A 25,552-nucleotide genomic window follows, 5' to 3' on the forward strand; every position below is an offset into this window, starting at 1 on the left:
AAGAAGAGTACAAAACAACTGTGTCCTTTGGTTATCTTATTAATAACTAGGATAAAACTTTCTAAATTCTATGAGCCATATCAAAATTTTTATCATTAATCGATAATTAAAATAATTCAACACCTGTCTTCAGAAGCAGCAAGATGCTAACTCCTTCCAGATCATGCTATAAAATTTTGGGTCCCAACTGTGTCATACTAAATCAGATGAGGACCAAGGGTTGCGGACAGTCTTATAAATGGTTATGTATTACCTTGGTTCTGGTTTTTGGTGTAACTCTATCAATGAATACTATGTCTCTAAATTTTAATGGCCTTCTTTCTGGTGCTGAGGTTTAACTATTAATAGTTCATAAGAAAATGCCAGTGATACCAGATACTGACTACTAAGCTATTTTTCTTTTTCTCAGTCAATATCAGACAGACAAGGCACATGCACGATGAGAAGGGTGGTAAAACATCTGTTTTTCAGATGAAAAAACATCAGACTTTCAGTTGATGCTCTCAAAGAGAACCCATATTGATCAAACTCAACCACCAGTTAGGGCACTATTTTAGAAGTGAGCATGGAGGTTAAAGAAGGCAGACGACAGAGGGGCTGTTGGGAAGGGTGGGCATTTTCTGAAAGTAAAACTTTAGAAAGCACTCGCCTTAAAGCCAGTCTGCCTCTCAGACTGGGGACACCCCTCTTGCTCTGATAGCCTGGTCCTGGGATTTACAGACACTCCAAAGCAAACGCAGCTATTCAAACATTTGCCCATATCTGCAGATTATCCTAAGTACTCAAGTGCATTATGAAATGTGACTAACATACTTTGATTTTGAAAAACTCCAGAGAGGGAAAAGAATGTAAATAAAGGAATGGATATATATATATATATATATATATATATATATATATATATATTTCACACACACACACAATTGGACATTACGGAATCGGACATACAGACATAAAATAAACAGGATTAAGTTAACACACGTGGGGATGGAAATATTAGCCCATTTATCCTTTAGATCCCCGAGAAGTACTTGAGAAAGCAACTCTCTATCCTCATTTGTGAATGAGAAAGTCCGATACAATGTGGAAGGAAGGACAAGAGGTTTTCCAGATTTTCATGGGAAGGACTGATAAGATCAATAAGGACCTTCCACTTGCTGCTGCTCAAAACTGGCCCCACCTGTTCCACAGAAGCATCCCATTAGCTGTTATTACCTGTTGTTCAGAAAATTTGTAGCTTTCCTAACAACTACAAAGTTAAAAATAATTATCACTTTTATGCATGTAGAATATAATTTTGGTCAGCAAAAATTATATATATAATCCTTGACTTCCAGGAGCTTTGTGTGCTAGGGAGAAAGAGAGCACATGAGTGAATGCAGGGGACAACACATGCAGTCTTACATCTGTTAGGATACAGAGGAGAATGAGTAAAGTCAGCATCAAAACAGACAGCATGGCTGCAATATCAATGAGAAAAATACACACTTGAAAAACTTATTTTTTTTTTTTTTCTTTTTTCTTTTTTTGGTTTTTCGAGACAGGGTTTCTCTGCAGCTTTTTTAGAGCCTGTCCTGGAACTAGCTCTTGTAGACCAGGCTGGCCTCGAACTCACAGAGATCCGCCTGCCTCTGCCTCCCGAGTGCTGGGATTAAAGGCGTGCGCCACCACCGCCCGGCCCTTATTTTTAAGATTTATTTAGGATAAAGAGATAATTCAGTGATTTAGTAAGCATTAGCTACTCTTCCAGAGGACCCAGGTTTGTTTCCCAGAAGCCGCAAGGTGGATCAGAACCACATGTAACTCCAGTCCAAGGGAATCTGATGCCCTCTTATGGCCTCTGATGGCCTGCACACATGTGCACAGACTTACATGCAGGCAAAACAAATAAATACATTTTTCAAAAATTTAAAAATTTATTTTTACTTTACGTGCCTGCCCACATGTCTATGCAGTTTGCTGTTACCGTGGGGGCTAGGAGACAATGTTGAATCTCCTGCAGCTGGAGCTAGAGGCAACTGTGAGCCCCCCATGTGAGGGCTAGGATCTGAACCTGAGTCCTCTGCAAAAGCACAATAGCAAAAGCTTTTAATCACTGAGCCATCCATTTCCCTAGCCTTAAAAAAAAAATCTTTTGACTTTTATGTTTTCAATGTACTTTAACTAAATACTAGACATAGTAATAATAAAAGAAAACAAAATACTCATATTCAGTCCAAAAATATAGATTTGGTAATTCTAAATTTTTATTTTTACAACTAGCAATATATCTTTCAACAAATAATGGAGGTGAATACTCTACTGTGTGACTCTGCTTTCTCAAACACATTAGTGTGTGACTGAGCCACCCTACTGTGCTAAAGAGGCTCCTAAACCCACTAGTGTAGGAAGGAAGTAGGAAATGTTCAATGTTGTCTTGAAAAACTCAGAATCACAGTGAGACTGGCAGACTCTTGTTTAAATGACCAAGCATTATGCAAACCGATGGGAGAATTAGTTTTTAAGCAAAGTTTTATTGCAATTTAATAATGATTTGCCAAGATTGCTATGATTTACCTATAAATGTTTTGAATAAACATGTCTGAATTGATCTTTCCTAACATTCTATCTGCACAGTGGAAAGTTAGTACTATGTAAACAGTGGAAAACAATGTGAACAAACATTATACTCTAAAAAGGAAAATGATTATTTTCCAATAACAGACTCTGAGAACTCTTGCCACCAAAGCTGATTACTTCCTAAAACCAAAGAGATTGCCAGACCAAAAAAGGATAGCACATAACTCCTTTGTGATATCAAAGTTTAATAACCATTTCAAACAAATACAAAATTTTTAAATAGACCAACTTATAGTTAAATGCGTAGCTTTGATAGAGCCAGAGACCTAGTCAACTCAAGACCAACTATGTCTTGCATCACAGCTAAAGCCAGTCTCTTGGGAAACATCCCAGCAATTCGCTAAGTCAACTACTAATTATTTTTAAAGGGTTCTAACATGACATCGTAACAAGACAAGTTTCTTCACCTTATCTGGGAAGGCAAACGAAAGGTGAGGGATTTAAAGCCTAACATACATGTCATACTGTTTTTACTTTATTACCTTTTGTTGAAAAAGGATTCCACTGATAGAAAGAACTAAAGCTTAAAATGAGTTAGAAATGATCATTTTTAAAACCTAAATATACCTTAAATACAAAAATAAGAAATTCTTACTTTATTCAGTCAGAATAAATACATCCTAAAATAGATTATATAATCATAACACTGTTGTAGGAAGGCTGCTTGTTCGCTTCCCAGCTGCCTGGAACCAAAATAATCACACAGAAAATGTACTAATTAAATCGCTGCTTGGCCCATTAGCTTTAGTTTCTTATTGTCCAACTCTTATCGCTTAATTTAACCCATCTCCATTACCTTGTGTATCACCACATGACAATGGCCTACTGGGTAAAGTTATGGCTTCTGTGTCTGGCAGGGCAACATGGCTTCTCTCTTATTCCGCCCTTCTTTCTCCCAGCATTCAGTTTAGTTTTCCCCGCCTTCCTAAGTTCTGCCCTATCATGGGCCCAAGACAGTTTTCTTTATTCGTTAATCACAGCATACAGAGGGGAATCCCACATCACAACACTACATATATTATCTCCACATCATGTGACATACTTGGGCTATGGGTAGCTCATGGACATTTAAAATGTTTATTAACTTCTATCTGGTTCATGAGTTAGAGCAAGCACATGTTTTGATGGCTTGAATCTGAAAGGTCTCCTGTAAGTTCATGATTGTTTGGGTTTTAAAAGTATTTTTTGTTTAATTATGTACACATGGAGAAGGCAGATGGCATGGGTGATGGAGTGTGGAGATGGCGGGTGCCTGTGGCATCAGATCCTCTAGAGCAGCAGTGACAGGTGGCTCTGAGGTGCCTAATGCAGTCGCTGGGAACCTAAGTCTAGGTTCTCTGCAAGAGCAGTACGCACTCTTAGCTATCTAGCCGTCTCTCCAGGTCTTACACTCGTATTTTCAGTGCTTAGTTCCTACCTGGTGGGGGTATTTTGAAAGGCCATGGAATCTTTAACTGATGGGGACAGGCTAACAGAAGTAAGTAAGAAAAGCAAGCCTTGGAAGTTTATTGCCTGGACCTTGATTCAAACCTGTTGTTCCTGGTCCACAGCCATGTGAACAGCCTGTGCCACACACCTCTGCCACCTGCCAGGATGGTCTGAGATCTTCTGAAACCATGAACCAAAACAAACCTTTCTTCTCCTAAGTTGTTTCCCATGGGTATTTTGTGACAGCAACACAACAGTAACTAAGGAAACAGACAATTCAAACTTCCCTCTGTTTTCAAGGAGAAAGCTGGAGCTGGTTGCAGTGGTGTGCCTCTGTGATCACAGCATGCAGGAGGCTGAGACAGGAGGATTGCCATAGGCTTCAGGCCAGCTCAAGCTGCCTACTGAATTCAAGGCAAGCCTGGGGTATATGGTGAGACTTCTGTTTCAAAATAAGTAAATAAATGAATAAAAAGAGGTGGGTATTTGAATTTGTGTTTAATATTAAGCTTATGATTGCCTTTTTGGAATGATCTATATAAACATTACACGTGTAGATTTTTTTTAAAAAAAAGCAAATGTGTTTAATATTGAACTTGGAACTTTTCCAAAGGTTTAAATGGAGCCTTACAATAAAATCAGTAGGCTGTCCTTCCTATATATGAACCCAAGCCAGATGAAACTAGAAAATGAACACTCAACAAAAGGATTGTACGAATACACAGAACAGGAGGTATGTGTTGTTCTCTCCATCTGCTCTCATGGGAGGGTTGCTATAAAGCAGCATGACTGGCCCTGCCTTGCTCTATGGATTGCTGTCCCACCACATGAGCTCCCTTTTGTGCACACTCTTGTCATCAGGGCATCTACCAATACATGACACAGCCAGAGATAACACCAGAGTCAAAGTCAGCAGACCATCTGACCTCAGGCTGTGAGTCTCCTCGTTTTCTTAATTTAGTACCAAGCCTTGGCAACTCTGTTATTATAAAAGAAAATGGATCAATACAACAAGCCATCAAATACAGGTTTAAAAAAGATCCTGACCTGCTCCAATTATTTCATTTTAGAAACAAACAAATCCCTTTCCTTCAGTGTGCTGTGAAGTTTTCTCTGAATTTGTCAAATGCAAATGGACGAGACATTGTTGATGTATTTATTGACTGCATATACTATATATAGTCATTGTACTTATTGTATATAGTTTTCTTATATTAGTTATACCCTTCTTTTTTATCTTAGACTAAAAGGGGAAATGTTGTAGCATTTCAATTGTATTTTAATAATAAAGCCTGCCTAAAGATCTGAGAGTAAAACAGCCAAACTGGTCAGCCTTACAGACCACGTAATGGTAACACATACCTTTAATCCCAGTAGCCATACTAGTTGCCATAGAAACCAGGTGGTACAAGCCTTTAATCCCAGTGGTGCATGCCTTTAATTCCAGAACTAGAGAGGATTATAAAATGGGAGGAAACAACTCTCAGACACAGTCTCATTCTGAGATTCCTGGAGGCAGGATTGCTATTTCGGACTGAGGTTGAGGTAAGAGCCAGTGGCTGGCTGCTTTGCTTTTCAGGTCTTCAGGCTGAACCCCAGCTTCTCTGAGTTTTTATCAATTGTGCTTCAGTACTTTAAATTTAACCAAGAAAACTGAGTATCATATAATAATATAGGAGTAAAATTTTTGCTCAGAACCAAACATAAAGGCTCATACCTCTAAATCTCAGTAATCAGGAGGCTGAGGCAGGAGGATTACAAGTTTGAGGTCAGTATGGGCTACACAGCAATGTCTGAAAATAAACACAAGCATTTTGTTTAGTCCCATGATAACTTTTCACACGTTCTCCCCTCTAAGAGTCCCAGGCTTGGTGAGTAGAATCCCCAGCACTTGGAATGTGGGGGTAGGAGGGTCGCGAGTCAGAGGTCTGCCTGAGCTAGTCAAGATACAAGACTGTCTCAAAAGGCAAAAAACAGAAAGAAAGTAAAAAGAAAACTAAAAAGCTATTTGTTTGAAAAAAATCTAAAAGGAAATACAATTTTTAAGTTGAAAAGATGGTAGGTTTTATTTGCTTCATTTAATGTTTCTATGATTATTAAAGCATGATTGACTGTATTAAGAGGAGAAACCATCGGGGTTTTCCACTGAAGGAGAAAAGAATGCAATGCACAGATGTGAGACTCTGAAAAAAACTTAATACTAAATGGACCATAAATACATTCGGACTTACTTTTCAAGAGGTTATAAATGTGTTTGACATATTTTATGTCATATTTTATGTGTTGAATGAAAATTTTAAGACTGCCCAACTTTATAACATGATTTTGATTTCAAATCTCATCTCCCACATCCAAACTAATTCACAAAACTTTTCAGAAAATTATACACAACTTTAAACTTCATTAAAGCTGCAAGCATATGTTTACAAGTCAGCAGCTTGTTTCCTGAAGTTTCCATAAACACACTCTAGAACTCATAAAGGCAGGTCCTGCTGACTAGGGTGGAAGAGCCAAAGGGCACTGGTGATGGCTTCCATCTTCTCTTGAAAGCCCTCGTTCAAAGGGCACTGGTGATAACTTCCATCTTCTCTTGAAAGCCCTCGTTTTCTTCTCTCGCACTTTTAAACCAGCAATCTTATCTCTTTTGCTGTAAAGTAAGTTTAAACAGTTCCCACCCAAATCTAGGGTCATTCAGAGCATTCATGGTTTTGAGCCTACTCCACCCAAATTAATCAATATTTCCTCAGCAAACACTAGGCTTTAGCGCTGAGCTGAAAGAAAAATAAGAAAAGGCCTTGTGACTTGAAAGGAACTACAACAGTGGAGGCCACTTTAGTAATATTTCTAAGGTACAAAAATGGTCATTGAAGGTAGTCTCCAACTCCTTATTTAGCCCTATTCCACAGAGTCAGAGCTGGTCTGTATGGTGTGAGGCTTCCATGATGTATTGACATTTCCGGTCTTCAGGGCCAGTACTACCAGTTAGCATCAACTTGCCGCCATCACCTCCCATCTACAGATCTTTTAGCTGTGGATGATTTCGGCAATGATCTCGACCTCACAACCCAGCAAAGATCCAACCCCAGAAACACCTGGCCAGAAATGTGAACGTTCATAAGTATTGCCATCATGTTTAAGTACCATGTTGTGAGATAATTTCTTGCAAGCAGAGGGTTACTCAAACAAGGGCCAAAGTCAAATCCTGACATTTTTAAAAGATTCCTACATCTAGAGCAGCTTACTGATTTTGACTGTACTACATGGCTTCCCTTGATTAAATGCTTCTGGGAATGCAAGAGTATCTGCTTACTTGTTTATTTACACATGAATGAGTATTAGAGAAACCTGATCATTCCTGCTGATCTGCAGATAAACAGCATCAGTTTGAATCATTTACTATATACATCATGGGAAAAATTCTCTATCCTCTATAAAAATATGTTTATATATTCAGATTTACTGCATTGGATACATGACATGAGCTCTTAACCGCTGACCCATCATCGCAGGCCCCATGATGGTTAGTTTGTCAACCTGATAGGCTAGAATCACCTGGGGAGGCAGTTTCAGTGCCTAGGGCAGGGTGGCCTGTGGGCACATCGGCAGGGCATTGTCTTGATTAGTGAGAGGATCCACCCACCGTGGCTGACACTATCCCTCCTCCAGGGCATCCTTGATTGTATAAGGGTAGAGAAAGTGAACTGAACATGAATAGGCATGCATAATTCATCACACCGGGCTTCGCTGTGGATGTGATATGACTAGCTGCTTCAGGTTCCTGCTCTGCAGCGATGAACTGTAAACTGGAATTTCAAGACAAATAAACTCTCTCTTCCTTAAATGGTTTGCCAGGGGATTTCTCACAGCAACAGAAAATAAAACCAAGATGCTGTCCCAAATGTGTAACATGAATCTAATGATAAGGAAACATTAGACAAACCCGAATGAAAACCTTTTATATATTTAATAATAGGCCTGTGCTTGAACCAAAATATTAATGGTATAGAAGAAAAAGAATGACTAATAAATTGTTACAAATTAATGTAGATTTTAAGCGGCTTGGTAACTGAATGTAACACATGACTTGAGATTTTTAACTGTATTATTGGGAAGCTGGAAAACGCTGAGTAAGGTCCACAGACAACAATGCTAGTAGAGATGCTCCTGACATAGTCTGATGTTGTATGCTGACAAACCCATCCTAACCCGCCTCACATCACGGCAACACAGGGCATTGCTGGGTACCCATGGCATGCTTCAGGGACTACACGGCAATCAGTACTCAGTACACTGCAGTTGCCCATGTGGAAGGGAAGGATCGCACTCATACCAGGCCAAGAAATGACCAAAATATACTTTCTATAGAAGCGTATCACTTTTGCAACAATGGAAGTCTGAAGAATTATTCATGAAATCATGAAATCACTTCAGTTAGGGAGATATATTTATGTATGTTAACTTCTTGCTTTAAACAATTGAGTCATCCTCTTGTTTTTTAAGAAACATGGAGATATTTGGGGTATAGGAATAGCATATCTCCAGTCCCAAAATAGTTTTGGGCAAAAAAAAAAAAAGTATGTATGTTTGAGTGGGTGTTCTGATATGTGCAGCCCAGGGCCAGAGAAGGCAAGACCTATTAGTCAGGCAGTTTAGCCTAATGAGTGAGCCCCAGGCAAAAGAGAAACACTGCTTGAGAGACACGGTTTCAAAAAATAAGGTGAAGAGCACCTGAAAAATGGCACCCAGGGTTATCTTCTGACCAGTGCACACATGTGCCATGCACATACATCTGCATATACACAAACATATATACACATCACAAAAAGCAGGATACATAGAGATCTATAAAGTATGGAACTGTGGGTATGGGTGGTTATAAGCAACCATGTGGTTGTTGGGAACCAAACCTGGGTCCTCTGCAAAGGCAACGATTGAATTATCTATCTGGCCTGAAATGTAGGATTTTTTTTAAGCGATGGAAAAATGTTTTGCATGAAAACATATCATGCAATATTACAATGAAAAATAAGCTTTTTAGATTAAAAACTGGTCCATGATCGGATATGCAAGTACACTAGTAGAACATAAAAACAAGAAAGGTTGAAAGGAATACAGCGCGATGTGAATCACCAGGAAGGGCTAAGGGGAGGAGGCCAGTGCTGAAGAAACAGAAAGGCCTTGTCCCTCACCCTGACTACCTATAGCCCTCAGGGCCTGCACCTCCCCTGGGCACCACAGTAATGCCAACCATGCTGGTGTCAGCATGGGTGAGACTGTTCTGAGGTCATGAGAGTGGGGAAACTGGCCCTGCACCCCTTGTCTGCCATATAGTGGTGAGGGAAAGGGAAAGACGCCCTCCCCCTTGCCCCTTGTTGCTCTCGGCAAATGAGAGGGCTACCCCTGCCCCTGACCAGATGCTGACCTAGGGAGAGTGGGCTCTGCACCTTGCCTGGGCAACACAGGAGAGCTGACACTACTGACAGAGGCGTGGGTGAGCTGGCCCCAAGAACATGAGTGTGAGAGCCTGAGCCCTGCCCCTCATCTACCATGGATGGTAGTGTGGGCAAGGGAAAGAAGCCCTCCCCATGCCCCTCGAGGCCTGTAGTGGCGGGAGAGCCATCCCTGATGTCACTAGAGTGAGAGAGCTGGTCTTGACTCTTACCAGCTGTAGCACTAGGCAGAGTTGCCCTTCCACCTCGACTACGCAGCACAGTAGAGCTAGTGGTATAGGTGTTGGCTAGATGACTCCAAAGACGAGAGAGTAGGAGAATCAGTCCGCCCCTTGCCTCTTACTACATAGGGTGAGTTAGCCAGGGCAGTATTGGAGAGCTAACCCGAGTGTTGAGGATGAAGAGAGCTGGTGAGCTAACTAACACAGCAACCACCCAGGCTCAGAAAAAGAGTAATGAATTGGTCCATCCCAGCATCTACCCCACCTACAATCTGCTGGAGCACGTGAAGGGAGTGGTCCTGCAGATCCCAAGTTACATGTCTCCAGGACACAGGACAACAGCATAAAAAAAAAAAAGAGGAGCCCCAGTGAGAGCCCTCAAACCAGACCAATGACTCAATGCAACGAACACGTGCAAGTAACAATATATGGACTAAAGGACTACGTGACTCATTGTGTCACGCTACAGCTTCCACAATGAGACTTTTCTTTCCTTTTCTTCTTTCTCTTTTCTTTTAAATTTTATATTGTTTTATTCTGGGGGATGGGAGGTTATAAGGGTACAGAGTAGATGGGAAGGGATGGGGAGATGAGTGGGATCAAGATGCATGATGTGAAATCCACAAAGAATCAATATATTTTAAAAAAAAAAAAAAAGACAGGAAGGGCTTGAAAATGGTGCCTGCTTCTACCATGGTCATTTCAGTGATAAAATTCATAATCTAGCAGAGGAGATAGCTTCCAGAAGAATGGGTCTTCCTGTGGGATGCTGTCTCAGGGGTGCACAGAGAATGGACTAAGTTAAGTGATGTGAGTTAGGGAATGTTTCTTACAGGAAGAGAACCAGAAGATTAGAAAGGTTTGAATACATGAGAATGTAAAGATTTTCTAGACCATGAAAAGTACACAAGTTAAAATCCACACCACTGGGCCACAAAGGTGCTTCAAGACAGAGTAAGAAATAAAAGTGAAACACCCTGCTTACAGAGGGTCTTGAGAGACAATCAGATGCCCAAAGCATTCTTATGCAGAGGAATGAGAGGGAAGAAATGACTTAAATTATAAATCTAAAGCCAGCAAACAAAAAAGAGAAAGAAGCACTAGAGGAGGCCGGGGCTCTAGAATACTCAGCTGGACCAGTGCAGCCTCTACCCACTGATGTGCCCGGCACTCCTACAGGAGAGCACGAGGCTGGCCCAGGGTCTCTCACAGCTAAGGAGTGTCCAAGTGACTGATTCTAGACCTGCCTCTGTAATATACGCTCTAGGTAGGCTGAACTTAAACCTCTATTAAATACCCAAAGAATGCTGTGATTAGTCACTATCCAAATATTATAACATCCATTTCCTCCCTTGTATGCTTGTGTCTAGGCACTGGAGGAGTGAACACCAAATAAATATTTCCCTATCATTTTCAAAGCAGTCTTTACTCTGATTTAAAAAAAAACGTGTTGACATATTAAACACTGTAGATAAGGGTTCAGTTGAAAATATTCCATTATTAAAGAAAGATTGTTCCTTTTTACCCTTCAATATTAAACCTCCAAAACTCATGGAAATGTTTAGTTTTCTCTCCTGCACTTAAGACTCATTTACAGATGTTCACTGAAACATGTGCTCAACACTTAACAATACCCATCTCACCCTGAGAGATATTTGTAAAATGCTTAACAGCACAATGTAATTGCTCAAACTGATACTAAAACTACAATAAAAACTTAGCAGGCCAAGAAAGTTTTTCTTTTTTTAGCATTATTTCAACTGTGTTACTCTAACATGGATAAAGATTAGAAAGAGGGCCCTCAATATGGCTCAGTGGGGAAAGGCACTTGTGGCCAGATAACCTCAGAAACCTGAACCCACAGGTAGAACTGGCTCTGCAAGCAGTCCTCTAATCAGTACACACATGCATGGCACAGGTGCGTGTACGTACACACACACACACACACACACACACACACACACACCACACACACACACACACACACACACAATGAATGAAACAAAATCCCCTTTTAAAGATTAGAAAGAAATACAGCAAGAGAAGAATGGCTCATCCAGGTCCCTGCCTGAGAAAGTGGTCGAGGATGCAGAGGCCAAACCCATTCGGGTACCTTCAGGACAGCCCATCAGTGGAACAGCCAGCTTGGCACAGGCCCTGATTCTTTACAGTCAGGAAAGACACTCTGGTAGAGGCTTCATCAGTGGAGCCAGAGGTGGCGTCCGTGGATCTCAAGACTTACATGGATCAAGCCAGTGAGACTACCAAGGCGAGTGTCAGTGTCCTATATCACCACAGATGGACAGTAACAACCGTGCCACCTGCATGCTAGGTGCACCCTAATGCCAGAGCAGGACAAGAAGAAGCTTTGTGTGAGCTGTTTGTTTCCTTGAGATGCTGCCTTCCAGTGGGCTCCAAATCAACCGTGCTTGTTCCTGAAGAAGCCACACCAAGCCGAACCACAGGCCTAAGCCAAACCACAGGCCTACAGTGATCTGTGGAACAGTGTTAGGACAACTAATAACTAAACTCCAACCAGATCTACATCCTGACAGCCTCACAACACAGGGCAGATGGCAGAAAGTGGCTGCTTTGGGTTCCAGGATGTGGGCAACACAAGTTCATCTGCCGGCACTACCACATCACACACGGCTGTGCTAAACTCTTTCATGTTTGTTAGGTCCTAGGAGCCCCTGTCCCCGAGTATGTGATTGTCACAGCTGTCTTTTAAAAGGAGTAAGCTTTTCTAATTTTCTACATACACAGCAAAAGCCCAGGGACATTTTAAAAGAAGCTTTTTGACAAATAACACAAATTAAAAAGAAAAGACCACTAAATGGACTTGGTAAGTTGTATTTATACATTTATACGTATGTATACATGTAGCAAGAATAAAGAAAAGGCAGGGAGAAGAAATGCACTGAAGAGTTAGGGTCATTATTGGGAGTGGGTAAGAGATAGTTAGTTGCTTTTTTCCTTATTCTTTTCAGATTTCCCACAATGCAAATGCCTTTCTTTTATAATCACTATTTGAATGACTGATTTTTACACATGAGAGGAGCCAGAGGGGATTTCCTGCCCTGGCAAGTAGAGACCGACAGAACCTTCTCTATTTGAAGCCTTGGCTCCCTCGAGGATGAGGCTACAACTGCTCTCATGAATCTTACTTTCCTTCTGTAATGCATGGTTCCTCTACTTCTTCAAAGGTTATCTAATTGCTATTCTTTAGGGTCTTACAATGGTCATTTAAACTGTACACACACACAAACAGACTTTAGGCTTAATTCTATGAAGAGCCTTGATTTATGTCATGCATATTATAATATAATCTATACTGAGCATGTGATGGGAAATGTCTTTTAATATTTTGAATAAACAGGGAATTTTAAATATCACACAAATAGATGCAGAGAGAGGCGAGACAGAGACAAAGAGAAACAGAGACAGAAAAAAGAAAGAGGCACAGAAAGGATAACACTATTATCCTTAATTTTTTTCCCTCAAAAAGTTGCAACACACGCAGTATAAATACTGTGCTTATACCAGGCCTCGGCACCACGTCACCAAATTCACTGAGAACTCTCAATACTTAGGCCCATTTCAAAACTGAAAGCCACGGAATGTGTGTAGGTCTGATTCACTGAGAGGTAGCAACAGTACCATCCTTAGACTGCAAACCACAGGTACCGATGTTCTTAAACAGTTTTAAGGCGATGCTCTAAAAGGTAACAAGATAACCTGGCCTTTTCCCCAGAATCTTCTGCTTCATGATGAGATGGGGGAGCTGCAACTTCCACAGGAGTTACCACAGGAGCTGGTGAAGCCTGCACAGAGGCATCGCCAAGGACACAGGAGAGTGTGCTTCTGAGCCTCAGGAAAGAAAACGTTCATATATTCCTTAAACTCACCATTTTTCTAAGTGGTATGAAGGTACCAGATCATCACCCCCCGAGGGTTTATCTGTCTTGCTCTTGCTTTTCCAAGTCCATGTGACACAAGACTTGTCTCCAAGTCACTAGTATGCACTGTAGAACAGCAATACAAAGCTAATGCATTTTCAAATGTTACTCATGAGCAGGCCCTACTTCAAAATGTACAAGTCAACATGTAAAAACTAAATTGAATTGCTCCTGACTTACACAATCCTCATTAGTTTTTAATCTCCTACAAAGGTAACAGATTATGGCATAGAGTAGCATTCAATTCTGAGTTATATATTGAAGGTGCAGAACTAAATCCCCTGCCTTCCGCACTCAAAATGTAACTGAACTGAACACAGGAATGACTCACTCAAGCCCCCCTATGCAAAAGGCCCTGTGGCAGATGAGAAGTGCAGGACGAAAGCTACACTGGAAATGCCGCTGAGCTTCTCTTCCCGGAGCCTAAGCCTAAGTAAGGTTCTCCTTCACAGTGTTAACAACCTGTTCCAGCATTTTAAAATGTGACTCAAAGGTCCGCCCTTGCCTTTCAGCCTCACCAAGCTGCACCCACTGCAACAGATTACAGTGAATATGTAAAAAAAAAAAAAAAAAAAAAAAAAACGCAAGTGTTCCCATTAGTGACTGATATGCCCTCATTAAGTTATAATTAATAGGAAAGGGAAGGAAGGCGAGATGGAAGGAAGAAGTCACAGGTTAAGGGAAGAAAGTGAAGGGAGGGGGGATCATCATTATTTAATGAATTGTCTGTTTTAATATAACCAGAACAACTTTTTTAAAAGAAAAACATGGATTTTTTTTTTTGAGCTCCAAAATTAAATACACATGCATGTAAAGAACACCTTAGACCTAAACTAGTGTGGCTCTCTGGCTAAATCAGTGCTGAGATAAGATCAAGGACTTAAAAACAGACTCTGCCTTTGGGTCACTTTAAGCTATTTAGAACACATTGACTATTACGAAGAAGAAAATCACCAAGACTGACCCAGAGAGGCTTATAACTCACTGAGAGAAGGAAAAAAGTCTAGCATGCTTTGGTGTGGCGGAACAATTCAGAGTCACAGTTTCCCAATACTTCCTTCTGCTGGAGAACTGTCTGCACTGTGCCCTCAGAGACTGTCCCAGTCACTGGAGCTGCCCCTGCTGCTTCATCTGGGGTTACCAATGATAGGAAGCTGGTGGTGGACAAGAAGAAACCTGCTTTATCGCCACGCTCCCCTGCAGCCTGAGAGGCAGTCACAAGGTGGGTGCCGTATTCCACCACACCTTATTTTCTGTCTTTTAAAAGCTTATGGCTTAATCCTCACTCATAAAGTTAAAGCACGCTTCTCCTTTTCCTACCAACCATAATGGAAAAGTCACCTTGTGGCACTTTATGTAACTCCAGTGTTGTCGGGCTTCTGTCATCTCCAGCAAGTGGGCTTTGGTGTCACAAACGTTTATGATGACTTTGGATTTTGTCTTTCTTTTTTTTTTTTTTTTTCTCCCTAGAAGGGGGTTGCTCTCCCAATCTAGCTATTGAACACCTTTTGAAACAGGAATTTAAAAATTAACTATTGGCACAGGGTTGCAGATCAATCCTGCAATTTTTCTAAAGGTTCACAGGCCACGCTAGGGACGTAAAGTCTGGTTTGCTTTGTGAAGATATCCACATAGATTTGGAAACTATTCCTTGGCTAAAGGTTCTAACTTCCAATCTTATAGAAAAAAAAAAAAAGGAAATATTTGAGGACTGACTCTCCCAATCTTAGAAAGAGGGGCATCAAAAACTGTTCTTAAAGCTTCTAATATTTCTTAGTCATCACACATTCTTCTGAAGGCAGCATTCTGGCTTCATGCAAATGAATCACCAATTAAATTCCACCCAAGATATTCCTGAATTAAAATTCAAAGGAAAGTGCTTGGCAAAATGCAAACAAGAGTCTGCCAAACCCAAACATCTGAAAACAAATAAGAACCCTGGCATGTTTCGCCAAGTTCTAAAAACCAATGGCCACCTGTGTTTGGGAACATCTGCATGTCTCGTGGTTCCTTTTACTCACATCATAGTCCGTGTCAAAGGTCAAGAACCCCCAACCAGAGACTTAATAAAACTGAAGCTTTGGGTAAACAAACGTCAGTCTGCTGAGCTCTGTCAGAAAGAGTCACACAGTTTGCTGAAAGATTTTTTTTTTCCCATTCAAAGAGCATTTTAGCCTTAGGATTACCTCTCATCTGGCAGGGCTCACCTACATTCTCACTCCTGAGGTTATTAGAGCAAACCATTGGTCCTGAGAAGGTAGCAGCTTCCTCCACCTTAACAAAGCCATTCAAGTCCTGCAGTCAGTTAATCCCTGGAAGGCTTTACGATTCCATTCCCTGACATGTTTGATAAATATGGAAATTGTAAAAATGTTCGGACTTGTTAAAATTTTTTCAGCCTTCTTAAAGCTAGCTTTGGCCCCAACATGCACAAAGTGCTGACTTGGCATGCCTAGAAGCCTCCATCACCTTCTCTATTGTGTATACATTGACAACCCCTGAAGCATAAATAAGTCACACTTCACAAAGAAATGTTTATTCTATGCTCTCAAGGGGACTCTCCTTTCTCAAGGAAACAAAAGTATGGCAAAAGGAGGCAAGAGGGTGTGTACTAAAAAATGTGGCAGAAAGGAAAAAACTCACTCCTAAATGATTGCAAAATTGAAGACCATTAAAAGAAGTCTGGGCTTAGGAGAGGGGTTTGTCTGGAGTTGGCTAATAAACAAACCTCTCGAGTCGGAAATGACTGTGGAAGAACAACCATACTTCTTTGTTTCTTGCTTTACAAAACGTAATGAATAATAGAGGGGCTTCTCCCCCACTGTTCTGACAAAGAATACAAGTTTTCTTTCAGTACTTTCTTTAATTCGAATGAGTTAACTCCCTTTTATTCCCAGTCAAACTTTAAAACATGAAATACAATAGATATGACCACTATGTGCTATATATACTATATGTCTGGCCACCATTGACCAAGAAAGTAAGCCCCAGTCTCAGGTAGGATTTCCATTCCCAAATAACTAACCATTTCTAAGGTAGAACAAACAAGTAAATAACCAGCAGGAAAAAGGGCCTCGAACTGTACAAGCCTCTGGTACAGTTTACAAACTCTGTGGATATAGGACCCAAAGGAAAGGACAATACACTGATAGGATCCTCATGATGTACTGGAACACTTTAGAATCAGCAGCCACTTACATCCATCACAGACACTCAGTCTTCAAATTGCCAGCACAATGACTGCTTCCAGGAGATTACCGTTATGGGTTTCTAACATCAAATTCCTCAAACTCTGACCATTTCGAGAAGACTACATTTACAAGGTCTCCCAAGCTTGCTGATTATAGAAAACATGCAATTATGAGAGAAGCAAAGAAAGCAAAAGGCAAAAGGATGCATGGTAAAAGGAAAGCAGGCCTCAGGGATGCACAGATAGCCACATCTTCGCGAGCTTAGTGCCAGAGAACAAGACCAAGGCAGATGACATACATACATACTATCAAAACCTTCCCAAGATAGTTGCGGTTTGCTCAGTGGTAGAGTACTTACCTACCTGAACAAGGCCTTGTATTCAATCCCCAGCATTCAAAATAATAATGCTAATAATCTAAGCTGAAAAAAAAAACCTTCCAAGAATAACCAAGAATTAGCACTTGGTCTTCAAACAATTCCCAGGGTCAATGTTTAGAGAAGGCAAAGAAAGAATAACTAGGCTATACCAAGGGCACACACTTTGGATTCTAGGGAAGAAAACAGCAGAGAGAAGATAAAGTGATGACCTCTAGGCCTCATCTTGGTACCCCAATTACAGAAAATGGACAAAAGACGACATTAGAGGGGAGAAATTATCAAAACTACTTGGAATATTATCTCCTAACATCCCATCAATATTATTTTTTTAAAAATAGTTGTAACTTGGAAAAATATAGAACAAAGGAAATAATAGTGCAGAGAGTAAAGGTATGGCAAGTTGGGGATCAGGATCCACCTGTTACGGAGGCACAACACCCAGGTATCAGGGACCCTCAGCTTTTAATATGTGGGAGAATCAGCTGAGAAAACTCATTAAACCCCAGATTCTGATTCAGGGCAAGTAGAGGGGACTCCAGGCTTTCATTACCAACAAGCCAAGAGGATGCATTGTGGGGCTGGGCTTCTGATCCCTCAACTCCCCGAAAGCACATTTCAGTCATCCTTACTCATGCACTGCACAGCTCTACTGTCAAGCCATAAGGCTAAGGAAAAGAAAATTGGTTAGATATAACTATTTCCCCTCTAACATTTAATCTAAACTACCTCCCCCAAATGAGATAAACAACAGAATTACTCTCCCAAGGAAAGGTATGGTTTCTTACACTCAATATTATGATGTTTCTCTTTTCCCACAAAAGTTTTATAATACCATTCTATGTAGATGAGTGACCGTATTATATAAACATTCTACCCTTTAATAGCAATCTTTAGAGCAAAGAGGAAATCTGGGGCCATATAAGACTTCAAAAGGAGGCATCATGTTTTAAGGAGCATTGTTCTCAGAAGAAACTACACAGTATCCTGACGCCTTTGGCATCTGATATCTGAAGTGCCAGAAACAACACATGCTTAATATAGCTCTTTTCTATGTGGCTGATAGAGAAAATGAGAACAAATGTGTGCCAGAACTTCATTCATTCAATTGTTCATAAAATGGCCACATTGCTCATGTCTAGAAAATAGCTTTAAAACACTGAGACACAATTGTCTCAATTTTTGTGATGTTCGTAAGACACTGCTACACAGAAATATTCTTCTAAGTTTAGTACACATTATTAACATTTCCCCCTCAGTCTGAAGTCTGAACTAACAAGACTAACAAACCCTGATTTGTTGTGCCTGTTGATTTCCACAATGTAATGACTTTTACCAAGGTTGAACTGAAACGCAAACATGCCAGTGAGTATGAAGCTACATAGAAAATCAGAGCTGTAAACACCACACAGGGTTTCCAGTGATCTGCCCCACAGGAGACACAAATGACTTTAAATGAACAGATAAGAATAAAATGTGGTAAGATAATTACAAAATATTGATTTTGAGTACTATTTAAAGTGATTTATTTAGTAGTAAGTTTTATACTTTAATTTAATGATCAACAGCATACGCAAATTCTGACAGTTTAATCATTAGCTTCCAGAGATGGTCTGGATGTACATTGGCTGTGAACCACATTCCACATACCAGATTTACATGCCAATTCTGACGCCTTAAAATCAAAGATCTCTTGACTAAATCTGATAAATTTCATATGCTAACGAGATGAGAATAAAAACAAAAATAAATCTATAGGTATTCATGTTTTATGTATCTGAGTTTATAGTTAACTGGAAAACTTATGAAACATGTCTACCTTCAGGCTAAAAATCAGATAATACCCACATTGGGATTAAAGTATCACATGAGGAAAACACACTGGTCTAGGCAGTGGGGACATCAGGCTATGAATAATGATATTTACATTGATTTTAACAAATAAAATTTCTCAGAAAGTTTTTATTTGCTAAGAGAACAAAAATTAAAGAAGCAGTTACTTAAAACACATCATAAAGATGTTTTCTCTAAGACGATTTACAAATTGTGCTTTCAATGGCATCATTATATACAATACCAACTTTTTAATTTGTAAAAGATAAAAGAGGAAATTACAAGCAAATCCAAAGCTATTTCCCTAATCCTTTTAGCCAAAGTAAATCACTCAGTGAATTAAAGAATTTATATTGCATAAAATAGTCATTTATGATGTTAACTAGTCCTTTTAAAGACTTTCAAACATGGGTCTGCACTGCTTTGGCAAATCTTTGAAAAACAAGAAATCTATTAAGGCACTCCTAGTGCCCTGGAAAAGTTCAATTACCTAGTTTATATTACAAGGGTGGAAAGTCAACCACCTTCCATTTCTCGAAGGGCATGCCTATGTGAGGACTTTGCAAAACCTTCTATAAAGACTGTTGGAGTTGTGTATTTCAAAACTAAGTCTTCAAAGCTGAAGAAAATGTTTGTCTCTACAAGAAGGAGCATATGGAAATATTTATAGCTGTCAAGTGCTATTCCACTGCAAAACAAACGTGGAAAAACTAAACAGGGGTAAACAGAGCGCGAGGCAGTCCCAGCCTGAAGGTGCTGGGGTTGGGAGAGAGCACAGACACCACATGCTTAAGACTCCCATAGGACATGGTGCTCCTCGGGGCTTCACAGAACAAAGGCAGGTGACCGGCTTCATGTTTCCTTTTCAATTATAACCCTGGTTTAAGCATAGAATTAATTTGAGAAATAGTCTTTAAAAAGAATAAAAGGAAAGAAAAGCAGTTTCTCTTTGAACTAAGAATTCCGAATAAATATTATGGATACTAAAAAAAAAAAAAAAAAAAAATCATTTAAAAAAAGTAAAACAACTGAAACATTAAAACAAAATTGAGTGATATTTGAATAGAAAATATAGTTGAAAACTATTTTATGACAAAATACTACAAGGCAAACAGCATTTATAAAGATTGTAAACTACAGCAACATAGATTAATGAATTAACTTAAATTTAATCTATTTTTCCAATAAAATTCAGACTTTATATAAGGAGTAAGTTGCTAAATTGGAAGATTAATGAAAATTCACTTTAAAATATAGGATTTTAGGATGGGGAGGGAGAGAAAGGGTGACATTTTATATAGTATTCATGTAAGAAATTCTCAAAATTATGATTTTTTTTAAAAATAGTCTTACAATTCTCTTACATTGTGGCCTAGTTTTGGAATATGTATTGTTTTAAAAGTCTGGCTTCCACACATGAAATCTGAATTGAAAAAAAATCAAACTTCCCCAAATTTTCATCAGTGGTAACCTGAGGAAAAAATCCCAAGTCAAACAAAAAGTCAGAACTCGCAAAAAAACTAAAATCTCTCCGTACCCGAAGCTCAGCTCAGCGCTGCTGCAATGAGGCGCTAGTGCTGTCCTCAGTCCTTTACAGTCCCTGGCACTAGGGCGGGGACCCTTTCACACATGTTCCATGCCAAAGGCCTCGTCAGAGGAAGGCCAGTCTCCTGCCCTGAAGCCTAAGGGCCAGGGTGACTAAGCAGCCTGTTTCTGCCGCTACATTTGCCTCCCTGTATGATCCCAGTGAGAAGATTTACCTGGTCTGCACTTGCTTTAAAAATAGAGTCACATGGTACCATAACAATGTGAGGCACACATGAAAGCTTTGATCTACTGGTGGGGCATTCTGACACAAAGCAGGGGAGCTTTGCGAGATTATGGGGACACCAGTGGTGGCCAAGGGGAAATGCCAGGAACAGAATCTACTCACAGGAAAATGCCTGTTGACCCTACTTGCTTATTTTCGAGACAAATATGGTCTTTGAAACTAAACCCACAAACAGCCATCTAGATTGTATCTCATTTCCACTTTCTATAACATCCACTTAAGCCCTCGCTACAAATTACAACTTCTGAGCAAGTAGGAGACAAGCAAAGAAACTAGACTCGTGATTAGAAAACCAGAGGAAAATCAGGCTGCTTGATTCCTAGACCCAGCTCCATACTTTAGAAGAAGAATTAGAAAGTTACTATTAAGAATCCATCAGGCCTCTCTACAGCCCCCTCCTGCCTCTTTCATGAGAAGTCATCACTATGTCTGCCAAGATTTCTTGGTGGGAACAAGACTTTGTAAGATGGAACAATTACACTTAATTGAAACTTAGCTTCTGGACATATGCCAGTATTTGCATTTAAGTTATTAAGGGCTGGTGCAGTGTTTTCCGTTGGATCTTCTCTCTAAAGACTCTCGGGTCTGTAATTCATATAATTTCCATTTTTAACTATGAAGGTATAATGATGGCAACAGCTTAGCTCTTACATTCCCTAAAGTTTAAGTTACAATACTCCACACATCTTAAATGCCAGATACTTAATAAGCTACTGCATGACAAGGGGGCAGCACTGACAGGAAGTGGGGAGATGGGGGAAATGTGCTGCTTGCTTCCTACTCCCTGGTGAACTGGGGATAATACTTTTCTCACAGAAACAGGACAGCTAGGATCCTGTCCTGGAACGTTAACGTTGTAGAATAATTATAAGGAAAGCCTCTTCTTACATATTAGTAGTCACCAAGAGAAGAAGAATCATGCGAGGTTTTTATATTTATATCTCATTCAAGAGTGGAACTCGGGTACGTTCATTTTGAAAACCATTAGCTTTCCAGTTAGTAATATTCTGGTGGGTTTTTGAATATATAGATAGGACAGATACCAATTGCTGTTAGCATCGTGGTGAGGGGAGGTGTGTTGTGCCCACCTCCCTTTCTCAGTGCTGGATTCCTGTCTGGCCTGAACCTTCACAGGTCTGTGTAGTTGATCAACACAAAATGAATTGGTGGTATTTTTGTGGACTTTGTTTGATTTTACTTTGTTTTGGCTTTTTCCCCTTGTCTTTTTGGTCTTTAAGATCTCCACTCTGTTGAGGCTCTGAGGCCTCTAGGTTCTTGGATATAGAGCATTACCAGAGAAGAGTGTGAGGAAACAGCATGGTGTGTCCTTTCCCACTAGAGGATTGGCACTGGGGAGCTCTTCCTGGAGGACTGGCATTGGGAACTCCTCCTGGAGGACTGGCATTGGGGAGCTCCTCCTGGAGGACTGAGATTGGGGAGCTCCTCCTGGAGGACTTTAAGGAAGACTTATCATTTGGACTAAAACTTGTATCTTTATCATAAAACTACACATAACACATTATTTCCATTACTTATCTCTTTCATGTTAATTCAGAATCAAATGGGCTTATATAAACACTTAGTATTCTTGTAGGTAAACAATCCTTACTGACCAGGCATGGTGGCACAGGCCTGCAATTCTGGAACTCAGGAGAATGAGACAAGAGAATCCTGAGGCCGAAGCGAAGTCAGTCTGTGCTACACAACAAGCCCCCTTCTCAGGAAAGAAAAGTAAATAAATAAAAGTAAATTTAAAAAACAAAACAAAAAAATACTTAATCTTTGGGTTAATAAGAATGCTAACAGGTCCTTCCCTTCAGGAGTTTTGAGACTAGAGGCATTTCTAATATTTTAATTCAAAGTACAGCAAGAAGTATACAAAGTCTCCAGTAAACTACAGTACCAAATACTTAAATATTAGCGATCACACCAAAAAATAAATAAATATAAAGGAAAACTAATATAGAGTAATTCCTTTGTACCTCAAACTTAAAAATAAATAAAGCAAAAGAGTTTTAAGAGGCAATATAATCAGTAATAACTATCCTTTTTCAAAAATAAAGAAAATGCTTTTTTTATATTTTTTTGAGACAGGGTCTTTCTTGCTGTGTAACTCTGACTAGCTTGGCACTCACTGTATAGATAAGGCTAGCCTTGAACTTCTAGAAACCCTGGAATGTGCCACCCCACACCAGACCTAAGAAAATGCTTCTCATCTAAATTACATTAATCCCTTTTCCCACCCATGAAGGATGATTTTAGGATGCTACTTAAGAATAGTAATAAACTGTTCTTTCCTATACACCATACTTACCACGATCTTTAATTTATAGACGAGGCACAATGAGAGATTAAGAATCAACAAGTAAATAGAACAATGGCAGTAATACTATAAGTGTTATTAAAAACTTATTATAGAGAGCAGAGAGATGGCCCACAGTTTAAAGGGCTTACTGCTTTTCCAGAGGACCTGTGTTTCCTTCTCAGCACCCACACTGGGTGGCTCACAACCGTTCCAGATCCAGGGACCTAACATTATCCCCTAATACCTGCACACCTGTGGCATACACTCACACAGATACAGACACATAAATAAAAAAAAATTAACCTTTAAAAAAATCTATGATTCATTTATTTCTCAAACTTTCCATTGATATTTTAAAACTGCAGTTGATCAAGAGCAATTCAAAGCAGACAAGAAAAACAGTGTATATTGCTCACCTCATGCCAGAGCTTTACCCTGTCAGGGGTGAGTCTGCCCCATAACCTAGTCCTATTCACAGTGGTGAACAGGAAGAAATGACGGCGAACCCATCAGCAGGTTCGCCCTTGACCCATCCCCACGAGGAAAAGGGCTTGTAGGAAAGCCAGTGAGGTGGCCAAACCAGAGTAAGCCACAGCTATCTGGCCTCTCAGTGCTTTCTACTCAGGTTCTTGGAGAATCTGACAGCTTAGTGGGTTTCATTCTCTTTGAAGGTGTGCTGAAGACTGCATGATAGAAATTCAATGTCTTAATTGAAAATTTTCACAAAATTACCCATGTGGATGACATCCAAATATAGTAAGGTGACTAAAAGCTGGCCGAAACATTAATGTTAAAAAGCATTTTACTCTCAAAAGCATCCAAATGGGCATCAGTGCCTGTATTCAGAATGGAAACAAACATTTAAAGCGAGGGAACATGTGAAAATAGGAAAATAAGGGCATGTGTTGAAAAGAAGAATCATTATTTTTCCTGCACTAACACATAAAGAAATATTAAAAACTAAATGCAGGAATACCATACGTAGCTCTAAATCTTAACATGTGCTACTATATAAGGTAGACTTCTCCTGACTGGAGACTCTGTCAACATCTAACCATGTGTCTTACTCGAAAGCCAGAGCCCATGCTGGAGAACAGAGGTGATACACTGGTTCCTGCTCTCCGGGATCTTGGGAAGAGACAAGAAACAATCTACAGTGCTGTGGTGATGAGGCGATATGGGTTAGCCATGAGACAGCAGCCTATCAGAAAGTCACTTGAGAAAATAAAGTTTAGGTTGACACCGGAAGCCAGGTAAGGATCAAAACACATGGACAGTGATGATGCACAGGGCATCATGTAGACAGCTAATAGTCAACCAACAGCTGGAGGGAAAGAGAAGAACTTAAACCCAATGAACACAGGCACGGACAGGGCAATAGGAAGACAGCTAAGAGGTGAGTAGGGCCTAGTTAAGATGTTCTCCTTTAGAACAGAAAGAAGTCCCTTGATTATTTAACAAGGAGAACCAACCAAAACAAGTCAGCTTTTCATTTTGGAGAATGCTGTATAGAATATTCCAAAAGTATAGCAAAGGGATGAAGAGTAGCAGGCTACTGCCACACTGCTGTGGAGGTGATAGGGCCTTGAACTGGAACAATGGCATTCCAAGAAGAGGAAGAGAAAATGTTAGGAACGATCTGAAGATCACATTATCAGAAGTTTGCTTGAAAATAGAATGTAGGGAGGCCAAAAGAAAAAAAAAGACACAAGCTTCTGAACCCACGGAGGTCATGGGAGGCAGAACAGGTTTAGAGGGGGAGGCTGGAGAAGCAATGAGGTTAAGGATAGATTTTGGAATGCTCCAAAGCCAGACAGAAGTGGACTCCAAAATGAGTAGGACATAAAGAGCTCAGGGTAGCTGTGCTAAGTTAAGTCTCCAATTGAAGGATGAATTTTCTTAGTGTGAAAGAATCAGGTGGGGTCACAAAGAAAGAAGGGTGATCATAACACAAGACCTACCAACAAGCCAGACACAGAGTTACTGTTTTCATGTGTATTATCGCTTTTTACACTTTTCTGAAAAGTTTTATTTTGTTTTGTCTGCACATATGTATCTATGCATCATTTGCATGTCTGTTACCTTCAGATATCCTGAAACTATAGTTACAGATAGATGTGGGCTGCCACGCAGTTGCTGGAAACCGAATCTGAGTCCTCTGGAAGAGCAGCTAGTGCTCTTAACCACTGAGCCATCTCTCAGAATCTATTTTATCACTTTTAATATTCTCACAACATCCCCACAATGCAGGCATTAATATCTTCATCTGAAGCACAAGGAAGCTGAGGCTGAGAGAGCTCATATACTTTACCCAAATATTTCATAGTAGCAGACCTTAA

The 25,552-nt window shown here is 40.0% G+C and overlaps 1 protein-coding gene across 12 annotated transcripts in view; it reads right to left on the reverse strand.

Annotated features, from left to right (window-relative positions):
• Positions 1-25,552, reverse strand: part of LOC119818468 (DNA repair protein RAD51 homolog 2-like) — a 437,860-nt gene that overhangs the window by 345,246 nt on the left and 67,062 nt on the right. For 4 of the 12 annotated variants that reach the window (XR_005286124.1, XM_038335844.1, XM_038335846.1 and 1 more), the window contains exon 1: positions 15,019-15,124. The exons of 7 other annotated variants lie outside the window; for them this stretch is intronic. Coding sequence is in view for 4 of the 5 variants with exons in the window: in XM_038335844.1 (XP_038191772.1) it covers positions 15,019-15,063 (45 nt within the window). In the remaining variant the exon portion in view is untranslated. Of the gene's footprint in view, positions 1-13,626; positions 13,744-15,018; positions 15,125-25,552 lie in introns of those variants that run through there. One more of the 12 variants, XM_038335847.1, reaches the window with a different exon arrangement.

Source organism: Arvicola amphibius, chromosome 7 (genome assembly GCF_903992535.2).
Source record: "Arvicola amphibius chromosome 7, mArvAmp1.2, whole genome shotgun sequence".
NCBI lineage: Eukaryota > Metazoa > Chordata > Mammalia > Rodentia > Cricetidae > Arvicola > Arvicola amphibius.